This window comes from Anarhichas minor, unplaced genomic scaffold (genome assembly GCF_050575085.1).
Source record: "Anarhichas minor isolate MPS153535 unplaced genomic scaffold, ASM5057508v1 ptg000026l, whole genome shotgun sequence".
NCBI lineage: Eukaryota > Metazoa > Chordata > Actinopteri > Perciformes > Anarhichadidae > Anarhichas > Anarhichas minor.
This window is the reverse complement of record NW_027466472.1, coordinates 10139768-10153000: the sequence shown is the minus strand read 5'-3', so window position 1 is coordinate 10153000 and position 13233 is coordinate 10139768. Positions and strand designations below refer to the sequence as shown.

The 13233-nt window shown below is 45.0% G+C and overlaps 1 protein-coding gene across 1 annotated transcript in view; it reads left to right on the top strand.

The window, feature by feature from the left end:
- rsrc1 (arginine/serine-rich coiled-coil 1) overlaps positions 1–13233 on the top strand; it is a 106694-nt gene that overhangs the window by 81618 nt on the left and 11843 nt on the right. The window contains exon 7 of the mRNA XM_076100200.1: positions 4421–4492. Within this exon, the coding sequence (XP_075956315.1) occupies positions 4421–4492 (72 nt within the window). The remainder of the gene's footprint in view (positions 1–4420; positions 4493–13233) is intronic.

Genomic DNA, 13233 nt, shown 5'->3' with positions numbered 1-13233 from the left:
ATCAATGTTTGCCTTACACTAAATGTAAAGTTTAGGTTGGCAATAATCTGTGTGATGATATTGTTTGCCTCACGTCGGTGTAGGTTTAAGTCCGTCTCTTGAATCCCTCATTGGTAACAACCTGACGCAGCATCAGGTCTTTCTCCAGCTCCCATTTGAAGCCTTCTTCATGCCACGCTGGACCAGCCGAAGCTTCCGGAACATGCGTTTGTGACATTGAATTGTGTTGGGTTGTGACTTTGCACTCGTCACACCTGGATGGACTTGTGCTGTCAGCGTAAATGTTCAAACAAATGAGCCATGATTTCTTGTTATTCTGATGGCTGCCAACTAACAGATGTAGATGTTTTGACCTCCTCCTGAGTGCATTTCCTTCACAGAGGGACTGTGGCATGGTATAAAGTATGATATTGTTGCTGCAGCAATATATCATTTAGCAGGACTATTTAGCAGTCTTCTGTCTGTCTGTTTTGTCCTCTTTCCCGTCCGGCCTGTTATGTGTCCGTTGGTGTCTGTCCTCTCTGCCCCGTTGTGTTCTTATGTTTCTTTGTCTCGTCTCTCTGCCTGCCTACAGGTCCGTCGGTCTGTCTGCCTGTCTGTCCTCCGACCTGTCTGTATCTTATTTATTTATTCATCGTCTTACGTGTCTCTCTGTTATTCAGTGTTGGTCGGAGGACCGGCTGTTGAGCTTCACTGTAAAGTGCTCGGCTGATTGGAAGGGACACTTTTCCAATGGCGCTGCGCTGCCTCTAATATTCTGTTTGTCGTCGGGTGTGAGGCTGATTTATCACGCCTCCTCTCCTGCTGACATTCAGATTCGCGTTGATTGGCGGCTGCACTGGAACGACACCCACCACTACCGGCGCCGCTAACGTCACTGCGGCTCTCACGCGCTCCAACAGCGGTTATGAATATGCCTGTTACGCCAACACACACACCCGCTTACATTTAGACACGAAGACGCGCAGAGATATACTCGCTCATAAACTCACACGAATGCTCACAGACTAAGTGGATAACTGTTGTTTTGACCTCTGTCTTTTGCACTGCTAGTTTCTAAGTGTGGTATTGAGTTTACTGAAAAACGTGGGCAGGCTGCTGCTCTTCTGTTGTTCTCTCACCTCATGAACTCTATAATATGGTAGCCTTTCTCACTACTGATACTTACTGTACCCGGCCTAAGGCCCAAGCTGCCACACTACCGTGCTGAAAAACTGCTCCCTCCTTCTTTTTCTCACCCCCTTATCCCTCCCTTCTCCCCCTCCTATCCCTCCTTAATAACTCTATAACTCACCTCAGCCTTAGATTTAATTGCTTATCTGTGTGTAAACGTATTAACCCACTGCTGTATCTGTTTTGCTGCCGTCCCGGGGGCCCCGACAAGCCTCTCTTACTGCCGTGCCTTACATCCAATGAATAGTCCTTCTCTGAGTGGTAATAGGGAATCAGCATCGTAGCAGCAAGCATTGGCGGCGTGTAAGAGATAAATCAGATTGGGGGTCTTGCTTTGCCAGTTTATTGAATCTAAATTGCGTGCGCGCGTGGCCCCCGCCGGCCCTACATGGCCCATCCATCTCCCGGCTGATAATGGAGCGGGCCCGATTCCACCTGGTGGGAGCATTATTACATTTCCCCTCTAACGAGACCCGGCTAATCCTGCCAAGGGAGGAGGACAGAAAGAAGAGAGAGGAGGAGAGAAGAGAATAGGAGAGGAGTAAAGGAGGACGTTGGGGGGGGGGGGGAGGAGGAGGAGGAGAAGAAAGAGAGGAAAAGAAGGGAGGAGGAAAAAGAGGAGATTCTGTAAAGAAGAAAATTGCAAACGTTCTGTCAGCCTGCCTCTCGCTCCCACTCTTCCTCACTTTCTTCCTCTCTGTTGCCGTGCATAAAACATCTTCGAGCGCCATCAGAGCTACATGGCCCCTGGGCCCCTGAGCTGCAATTACACTCATAATCACAATGCGATTTCAGTGGCGCTCGCCGCCCCTTCCTGCTTGCCATCTCTCCTCTTTCCCTCCGCCCCTGCAGCCAAGACTGAACGAAGTGTAAATGAAGTGAAAGGCCTCTCCTCTCCCCAACACCCGGGCGTTTATTACCCGCTTTAATAAAAGTCCATCACAGAATTATCCGACAATGAACTGGAGCCACTAAGTTGCCACGAAATATACTTCCAATAAGCGGCCTCTTCGCACAGATATGCCTTTATTTCTAGATGGGCAGAGCTGTGAGGCTTAATTTTTTTTTTACATGCAACTGTAATGTTAACAGGCTATTCATGATAGTGTAGCAAAGTGTGTTGCTGTAATGTATTGTTTTGTAGTTTTAAAGCAGAGCTCTTTATTGATGTAATTAAATCGTATCCCTGGCTCAGTGCTCAGGCCTACTTTCATTGTTTTGAGGGGGCAGGAACCCCGTGAGGCAGCGCACTGATGAGAGATGGATAAACAGTTTGATTTGCTGCTATTGCCCCGAGGCACAGTGTACTAGAGAGATGAGCAAGAGAAGGAAGAGAAAACATAAAAAAAACGGGGATGGGTGGGAGAGGGCAAAACAGAAGCAGAGAAGAGAGAGCGAGAGGATGAGAGAACCTGTTGGGGGAGGGATGGAGCGATAGAGGTGGAGGATAAACATGCAAACCAAAAAAAAAGGCGACAAATCACTCCTGTTGTTTGTGTGCATGGCAGGTGAGGGTTTTACTCTTTAGTCTGCTAGTTTTTTTGTTTGTTCCCCTTGCTGTCAGTTCTTCCTTTTTCCTACATGGCCCCCATCTCTCTGCCTTTCCCTTTTCTCCCTCCTCTTTCTCCCCCGTCTCCCTCCCAGCTCCATTGCACCACCAGTAACGCTCCGTCTCCTACCTGCCTCTCGGTAGCCCCCAGCAAAGAGGGAACTGGAGATCACAGAGAGGAGTTCACACACACACACACACACACACAGACACACACACACAGGTGTACGCACAGACATCCACATCTGTGCATACAAACAAGAAAAGTCATGAATGTAGTTGCAAAGAGACGCAGGGATGGTGCAGCCTGTAGTTTAGTTTTAGGTACATACACACAAACTTGCTACATTATGATTGTGTTAACTAAGAGAGACTGATTGATTTGTGCTTATTTGGTTAGGCATGCTCCCACACACACACACACACACACAGCTGAGGGAGGCAGAGGAAGGTTCAGCCATCCATGTAGAGTCATTGTTAGTAAAGATGCGGAACCTCCAGACTTAACCAGCCGTAACAGCAGTGTGACGGTTCTTTGTCTACGCCAATTACTGAACAAAACAGCAGAGCAGTCACAGAGAGACTAGCACAACCCATGGCCTCCTGCATCCAAACACACACACACACACACACAGAAACACACACAGAGATGATGTATGTGTTGTATTTTTATGTAACATATTCGCTTGCAGTGAAAAGTCTAACACAATCAGACACAGAGTGCACACAAAACACACATGCAGTCATCTCAAGTGGTGCAATAAAGCACATTCGGACACCCACAGCTGTGCCCTAACACAAACATTCTGTAAGCGCTCACAAACACTTACACCCACTCTTATATCGTATTAACTTCCCCAAAACAGTGCAGTGTTCTCATTCTCTTCCTCCCCCTTCTTCTCGCTCTCTTCTTCTGTGTCTGTTTTTTTTTTTTTTCTCTCTCCCAAAGTTTAAACTCATTAAGTGTAATGATATTGGAGACTCAATTTTACATAGCTCACTCATCAACCAAGTGAGATAGCAATAAAGGCGAATGGCTCCGCCGAGGCCTTAACGCTGCAAAATAAATGATGCGCCGCAACGGAAATGTAATTAATTTAGAGGCAGTATTGATAGTCCTGCCATACACGGCATTATATTTTTTAATGTGGCTTAACATCTTGATTATTCAGGGGGAAAGGCGGAGGAAAAGGGAGCCGAGACAACGCGGCTCACGATGAGAGATGCTTAAAATGCCCTGACGAGTGTTTACTCCCGCAGCCTCACTTTCTCTTAAGCTTTTCATTATGCCGAGACGATAAACACCTCTCAGGAAGACTCGCTGACTTTTACAGGGGTATGAAGGGAAAGCAGAGAAGGATGCTGTCTGGTAGGGAGAGGAGGAGAAGGCATGATTCATATTTTTGCTGATTTGTACGTTTACTGTTGATCCAATGATTCTCTGGTGTGATCAAAGCGCAGTATCTCCCACAGAAATAGCATTTGTGTGTTTTTTAAATGGGAACATCCAATTTAAATATATAATTTGTATTTGTTTTTTATTTTATTTTCAGTACAGATATATAATCATGTATCATAATTAATAATGCATTCCTTAATAGCTCAATAAATCTATCCCTAACTGTTTTCCATAATAAAACTATTGCGATGTTCCTGAAGTTCTGCTGCGCTCCTGACACCGCTGTCTTTCTTTTTCAGCTAAGACGGACGAGGTGCTGAAGGCCAAAGTAGCAAAGAGGGAGGAGGAGGCCCGCAAGAAACTAGAGGAACGTGAGTTACTGTATGAATGTACAAAAAAAGTTTTGTTCGGCGACAAAACATCCGTTGCAAAACGTCTGTCTTAAATAAACTGGAGGATGGTTGAAACAAAAAGCTTGTTATGTGCAATAATCCACTTCTATATAGCTCCCATGCCATGAATGTCAACGTGAGTGCAACCCTCACTATGCTCCTGCTTCTTGTGTCCGGTAGTGCAGCATTTCTTTGTAGCCCTCTCTGCAATGATGAACAGACTTAAACACATCGAATATGTTTACATTAACAGATGAGCGTATATGCGCCCTTGTCCTGTAAATGAGAAATCTTCCCTCGCAGTTCATTTGTACTTTGCAAAACATGAAGTTAGAGACGCTGATTACGCTCCTTATTTTTTTATTAAGACAGCTGTAATCTACATAAAGATGCATAGGCGGAAATGTGCTTAGCTTTGCAGGCAGTAAATTTATCCTGCCAACATAGAACATGCAGACACACACACACACACACACACAAAGATGATCTCTACGCACATCCTATGTACATTCATGTAGTTATTTTCAGTGGGTATGCTAGCAGTAATCAAAGTCTTTGGATGGAATAATGACCCTGGTCCCTGCTATGACCAGAGCATGACATAAATGAGCATATCAAATGTGCTGTTATTAACTACACTGTGTGTGTGTGTGTGTGTGTGTGTGTGTGTGTGTGTGTGTGTGTATTATAATTTCTTCTCGTGTGGGTGTTTTTATATCGCTGGATTCTCTCTCCACTCATTTTGTGTATTTGTGTGTGTGTGCATGGAGCAGTGTGACCTTTAAGGTTAGCTGACCTTTTAGCCAAATGAAAGTCCAGCCATTAGAAACGAATTAGCCCGGCACTCTTGCTTTGGTCCCCCAGTTCTAGGAAGAATTTATTCCCTCCTTCTATCTATATCGCCCTGTTTTTTTTTTTGTTTTCAGCCTCTCCACCATTCTCACATTAATATTATTCAATTTTCTTGGTCTGGATGCCCTGTCTGTCTGTTTTCTGCTCCTACATTCTGTCGAACATCCGATCTCTTTTTTCTCTCACTACCATTCGTCCTCATCAACAATTTCCACATCTTCCCTGCCCTCGTCTGTGTCTTTTCTTACTCCTTCCTTTTCTCCCGCTTCTCTCCGCTCTGAGTGGAAACCATTGCCAAAGTGGTGACTTCAGTGCCTCGCTCGGGGCAACAGAGCAAGTCTCCCAATCAAACGGCTTTCTTAAGCTAAGTTCACACTGCACTCTTGCCTCTTTTTTTTGGTTTCAGCACAGCTCTTTTGCTCAAAGCTCCCCTCACTCCAACTGTTCGTTCTGCGTGAAATAAGGTGTTGCGCTTGATTGTGTGGTGGAGCGGTGCAATGCAGCATCCTGTGCGGGCGCCGCCTTCGAGGACGGATCATCTTATTCCTTTCCCCGCATTGGAGACGCATGAAGTGAGATCAGAGCGGCTCTGCAGAGCGGCCCCGACGACTTGCCCTCGCCTTGGTAGCAAGAGATGCCAGTGGCACGGTCACAAGTACACACAAACACACCACATCCACACACGTAGACACAAGCAGAGTGAGCTAGCTCCATCCTCTTTTGCCCTTCCTCCCAGCACAACTGAAATGGAGGAGGAGGGCCACTGCTGCTGCTAAACAGCAGATCACCAGGGGTCTCCTTATTCCCCGCAGGGCCTCTTGGAGGTCAACACAACTAGAAAGTTTACACTTGAACCGCTAAGTCAACTGAAATGAGAAAAAGGCTTTGAAGGGAATGGAGGGGAGAAGTGAAGAACACTACCACCTACACTCCTCGTTCATAAATAGATTCACGTCCTTGACTGGCAACGCGTTTGAGTTAGTTTATCCCTAATCGAACCACCGAGATCTGATTCATGTGAATGCTATGATATGCAATCTATTATTGTAGCGAACTGTGGCTGCGTACTGCAGAGCCCTGCGAGAATAGTGGGGGTTTTATCAGCAGGGTGTACTGAGAGAGAGAGAGAACGGAGAGGATCAATAACTGACCCTGTGGTCATCAGTTAACAAAGTAGTTTCCACTTAAAAAGAGTGTTTGGCTCCCTGGTTAAGGGCAGCCAGATGATGCTAGTGGTTGAAAAAGGAAACAAGTGATATGAAAGGGTGTGAGAATGAGAGGGGAGGATGGTGCCTTTGTTAGTAGCATGCCTTGTTTAGGCTATTAAAGCTGAGAGATGTTGTTTGTGTGCCCAGGAGGCTTTTAGCTAACATAGTGTGGCCAGCTATAATAAGATGGACTGACTGCCAGTGTAACACAGTCTGTTCATGTGGACTCTACTGACTCCTGGCACTTAACTGAAGGCAACATATAACCAGAGTTACTGTGTGTGTGTGTGCGTGTGTGTGTGTGTGTGTGTGTGTGTGGTGCTACTGTAGTAAGTAAGTAGTGGGGCTGGATGTAAACCAAACATATCAAATTACTGACCGAAATGTTGGCCTCCATTCCCTTTCTTGTGGGCGCTATTACCTGTGCATCAGGAGAACCTGCTTTGAGTTTCATTACTGTCACATCCACGTAGTGCTCAATTCAAATCCTCACATTTACAATGACGCTGGTGCCAGTGAATGTTTGGCTTTGTTACGTGAACAAAAGACTAAAATGATAATCATTGATTATCATTAATAGTTGCTGCTCCAGCCCAACTGGGAATGACAAAGTGTGATGGCCAGAAATTAAGAGAGCGAATTTAAAATGTGACGAGAAAGAGATCTGTCTCCATTACACCCTCCTCGCTAACATTGAACCAATAAACAGAGTCAGGGGGTCAGGGGTCGGGTTTATGAAGATCTCGCGTTAATTCATTCTGCTTTTCTTCAAATGTATTTTCTATTGTCCATCAGAGTTAAAGACAAAGGTAACACATCAACCAGTTGACATGAAAATTGGTGTCAAATGCTTGATAACCCGAGTTCATTCCCTCACACTCGTTGATGTGTCGTTCGCGAGGCACTGACAGAAACATCTTTTCATTTGTGCTGCCACTCTCCAACACACAGCATTATGTAGATACGGATTGGACACTTTGCCTACAGCCTGCAGACGGTATTTTAGACCTTATGCTGCACTTTCCCCATTACCTCAAACCACCACCAGATTGGGAGATCATATATTTTAATGAGACGTATAATAGCTCTTTAACCCATATCATTAGGGGGATATATACCTACCGTGTGCTCTTTTGGCAGTTAAACGAAAGGACTGTTTCCCTAATTACGCGGTGTGTAGGACAGGTCACAGGTTGGATGTGTACCTGTCTGTGTGTGTCTGTGTTCAGGAATTATATGACCATTAAATATTCAGCCGCAGATTCCCCTCCCCTCACTTCCTCGACCTAGCATCCATTAACGCCTCATCACCGTTTAACTAGCTCTGTTGTCAATCACCACAGGGCCTCGGCCGAAACAGAAAATGTCTGGATTGGGTTTCTTGCCTTCTTGTTCAACATACGGAAAAAGGAGAGGATACACATCCTTACCGACTGTAGGATGACTCCGTTAAATCAATCCAAATGAAATCGTCATTTGTATTGAAATTATATTTCTCTTGTTGGGAGTGATTACACGCTCCACTAAACAATTTGTCAGTCAGCTAAAATTTCCGCTCTGCATGCAAGTGTCTGCATATACCGTTGTGGGTGTGTGTGCGTCCATAATAAACGATGTGATCCCTTTTCTAATTGAAAATAATAACTAATCCGCGGATAACAAGCTCTTGTATTATCCGAAGCCATATATCCCTTCAGTTCTGGCCTATCTCGGTTGTAATAAAAGACAGGAAATGAGAGGCAAGTGAGAGTAGTGGCTTGGACATTGACGCTTAATGTAATCTGCCTTGAAATCAAATTATTTGACCTGGAAAGCCTAACAATACAAAACTCCTGCCGGGCTGCTGTTAAATATTTAGCACGTGCCTGTCATGAATACAAATGGTGCGCAAATTAGAATCTACAGGCGCGTGACCCCCATATCACACCCCGGGAGCACAGGGGGGCTGGCTCTGCTTTAAATGTTTTAATTACCGGGGCCACGGTGTGGCGTGCCACGCTACCTCGCCGAGCAGCATCGCCGCTGCTCAGGCTGCCACTTGAAGGACAAGCGGTGAAATTCATCCGCTGGTAAACACGACTGATCTGGTGTCCGTGATCTCATCACATTAACTAAAACATGAGGATTTAATAAGGAGAGTGTCTGAATTATACTAAGCTATAATTATAGTTCCCAGCATCCTCTCTCAGGGCAGAGCATGCTACTTTTTTATTTTTTTAAAGCTGTATTCTTTTCACCGTGCTATATGATCTACCCTCCGGGCTCCAGGGAGGCACTGTATTGCTCTTGTGCACTCTGCGCTGAAGAAAGATCTGTCTCAGTGATTTTGATGTAAGAAAATCTGGTTTGTATTGATTTGGTATTGATTAGCGGAGTTAGCCTCATCTCCTGTCGTTACTTCAGATAAATGGCCTTATTTGTTGTGTTATTATGTTCAACACAATCATGCCAGGAACAGTCAGAGGAATATTGAACCGACACTTCATTGGCTTTATTGTTTCTATTTGTTCCAGGAATTAAAGGATGTTTTCTGCTCGTATAGCTCTGCAGAGAAAGTGTAAAAGAGAGCACATTGACAATCAATTACACCTTCACTTTAAAGGTCCGTTTCAAACGCAGTCTTACAGAAGAACGTTCCACACTTATTTCTGATTTTTGTCCTGCCTAAATAATGATTGATTTAGAGATGAATAGTGCCACACACTTGGTCTAGCCATCTCTCTTTTTTTATTTTCTCCTCTCTCCTCCCAATTCATTCAGGTTTGTGGTTCCCCCCACGTTAAAATGATTAGTTATGCAAGGCTTGTAAGCACTGAATCAGAGTTATGGTCCCTGGGGAAATAAATTTGGCAGAAAATCAGTGTGAGAAGATTTAATTATCACGAGGAGACCTTTTTTCCTTGCCTTGGCCCACTGAAGCCCAAACTCCTCTCTCTCTCTCTCTCTCTCTCTCTCTCTCTCTCTCTCTCTCTCTCTCTCTCTCCCCTCTCTCTCCCTCTCTCTCTCTCCCTCTTTGGTGCTATGCTGAGCTCCACACGCTGCAGCCAAAAAAACCCTGGCGTGCAGTATGGACCCAGCCTTCTCCTTGCCTTCCTTCTCCTCCCAATTTGTTTCATTGCGCAGTGATAAGCCAAGCAATTACTGCTTTATTGATTTTTCATCACTGCAGATTTAAAGTTGATTTCCCCCCCACCTCTCGCTTCCCCTTTCCTCCCTCGGAGATGGCTCGGCAAGGTGATTAGGTGACCTCCTGTCCTGAGCGCTGCTGGTCCCGTGAACGAGTGGAGGCGCATGCCGAATTCCCCTAACCCCCCACGTGACCCTTTGTTGTCCCGGGGTAATGGGATGCTGATGCTGCCCCGGTGTGGCTGTCACTTCAGCCGCAATGGAGCCTATGGCATAATCATTTCTATACGGATATCTATGGAACGACATGTTTGACCCGATAGCAGCCGAGCTATCGCTGCCGTAGCCGAGATTACGCAGAGATTGACCAGGCAAGCTTCCAACCTGTGTTCATTCAGGTCGAGTGGACGGATGATTGACAGCCACCTCTTACCCTCCGTGATTGGTAATCGTTTCGTGGGTCACCCTAATCAATTAACCTGCTACCAGTCGACCTGGTGTTCAGCAACCGCGCTTGAGTCACCAGGGTGATTTATTTTCAAGATTTCCCGTCCATCCTATTTAGGTTAAGGACAGTGTCAAGCCAACTGGTTTTAAATTACATATTGAATGTGCAAATTTGTCTTGATTCAATTATTGTTAAGAAACAAAAAAAAAAAGGTTTTGCAAGTGCAACACGTAGCAACACGTGTTTTTGGGCAATTAAATAGTTAAAATGGAATTTTACGGAATTTTACTTAAACTTTTACTAAAAAATCCAGAAAATGTTTCACACAGTAAATGTAGCTGAATAATCAGCGTGATGGTTTAGTAACCCTGCTTTACCTTTAACAGATTAAAGGTAGAGTAGTAGTTTGCCGCTCTAACCGAAAACATTACCAGTATGTGAATGTGACTGACACACACACACACACACACACACTCGCGTATGTCTGGACATGATCATACACAGCAGAAGTGTACTTGGTGCAGTCTAACAGGGTGGTCAGACTGCTGTGATTAGACACACCCGCAGACTGTTGCAGGTCAAAGTGCTGGCATCATGGGTGGCTCTGGCCATGTGGTAGCCCCCACAAGGATTATCATTAGACATCAGAGGTCACTCTGATCGTGTGTGTGTGTGTGGGTGTGTGTGTGTGTTGGGGGGCAGTGATATGTTCTTGTGTGCCTTTTTTTTATGTGGTGTGTGTGACAAGTGTGTTGTTGGAATGCTTGAAATGAGGTTGTATGAGAGTCCCCTATATTTGTGTGTGTGTGTGTGCGTGTGTGTGTGTGTGTGTGTGTGTGTGTGTGTGTGTGTGTGTTTTGGAGGCTTTGGTGGCAAAACACTGTCATGAAGGTATTGCACTTTTTTTTACTCTACTTTGTAAAAGAAAGGGTACATGTTCACACATGTAAATAGGATTATTACTCAGCATACAACCAGCCAATATTTCAGAGTATTGTTTGAAAAGAGTAGCAGAAAATACATTCCAATATAAGTATAGCTTAGCAAGCATAACTATTTTAAATTCACACATGTACTGTACATGTGTTCAAATTCATTCAACACTGTTGGTCATTGGTCAGTTCCCTTATTGCCTCTGTTCACATGGGAACCGGATTTACATCTATCTGCGCACATCCTTGAAAAACTGCGTATTTATCACCAGCTCAAACTCCCAGCGTTGAGTTTTCTGAGTGAGTGCCTCGGCATAATTTGTGTTGTTCTTGATTCAAACCTCTGTTTAGTAATCCTGCTATACAGCCAGCTATGTGCCTGCCACTGATTGGGGAGTATTGTCACAAAGCCCGATCACAATCGCATGATGTCCATGGATGTTTGTAGAAAATATTGTGTCATATTGTTTTTTAACTCATTCAGGGACGTGTGTGTGACATCAGCGCAGGTCCAGTGATCCCAGACTGGAGAAAGAGGAGAATTCTGAGGGAAGTTGGCGACGTTTGTTGTTTTAAGTGTGCAATAGGGTGGCAGTGAGTGTTGGGGTCCCTGCATGGCGCGGTACGCTATTTTATTCGTGTGCCCACACATAATCAGGGTGCAGTGAGATACACCCCCCCCCCCCCCCCCCCCGCCGCTTTCTCTCACACCAGTGCAGCTGACAGAAATCAAACGTATCAGGACTCACTGGACATTATAGTCACACAACTACTCATGCATTTCTCTCCTGTAATTTAGGCCATGAGGGATGATTTTGATTTACATGCAAATGATGATGTCACTCTTATTTTGTTATTTTTGCACAATTCCCTCCAGAACAGGCCGAATGCGACAGAAAAAAAAAAGGAGTGTAATGTATTACGCAGTGCCAAGGTTATTAGTCTACGTACAACTGAGGTCAGAAGAAGAGGAGGTGGGGGGGGGGGGGGCATTTGCCTAATTAATTACTACTCAGACACACATACACTCAACACTGCCATGACCTTTACTAATATAGTTTGTAGCAGACCACACAAACAGGACACGCTCTGTCCCTCTTCCTCCCTCACCAACGCACCCACACTCACACACTCACACACACTGTCAGCAGCCAGCAGAGTGAAAGGGAGAATCAATTACAACCCGACTTAGGGGAACGAGTCGGTTGCTTGATGGCTCCACGTCAAGAAGACTGTAGGTCACCGTGTGTGTGTGTGTGTGTGTGTGTGTGTCCGTGCCTGTTTGTGTGTTGACGTTCACGTATTAGCGTATATGTGAAAATCGAGCGTGTTTCCTGGATTCAGATTACATCATTTTCATTTTAAAGACCGTGCTCCAATTAAGTAATTAGCTGCGTGGTGTTTCTCTAATCCTAGAGTTGTTCATAAAAGAGCTGCTGACCAGCCCGCGATCAGAAAAATGGAGACCGCTGCACTTTTTCCCCGTACGCACACACGCCTAGTTTAACATCAAGTTAATGCAGTCAAATGCTTGTTATTTCTGGTAAAGGGCAGTGAAGGACTCTGTGTTCTAATCACACTAAAACAGCACTGCACTTAATAAAGAGCTCCTCGAGTCTCACAGACAGACGAGCTGTTATTGTACTGTACGGTTGGGAGGGGGAGAGATGAGTTTCAGGTACTTGTTCCTTCATCTGTGTTCTGTTGTGTGTTTCTTTACCACACTTCTCCATTTTCTTTTAAAGCCTCAACTATTTCACAGTAAATGGAAGCTAAAACTATCACTGGGACAAAAATGGACCTTGAGGTACGTGGCTCTTGCGGCATGCTGACACCATCTTAAATATGAGTCCTGCAATAACATCAACAAAAGCAGAACTTTGTGCTCCGTAAAGGATTTGATAGAATTTAAGGAAACTAAATTGAATACAAAATGCTAAGAATGCCACCAGTCCCCCTTTGGAGCCCGTCGACGGAGAAAGTGGCCGTGATCTTGAAGATCTCACCACTCAGCCTGTGAAAGCTTCACTATTTAATGAGATTCTGTGATGCTGCCCAGACACAGGACATCGGCGAACACTCATAATGCTCTTTCTCCCCCTCACACACACACACACACACACACACACACAACACACAGAGCGAGGGAAACAC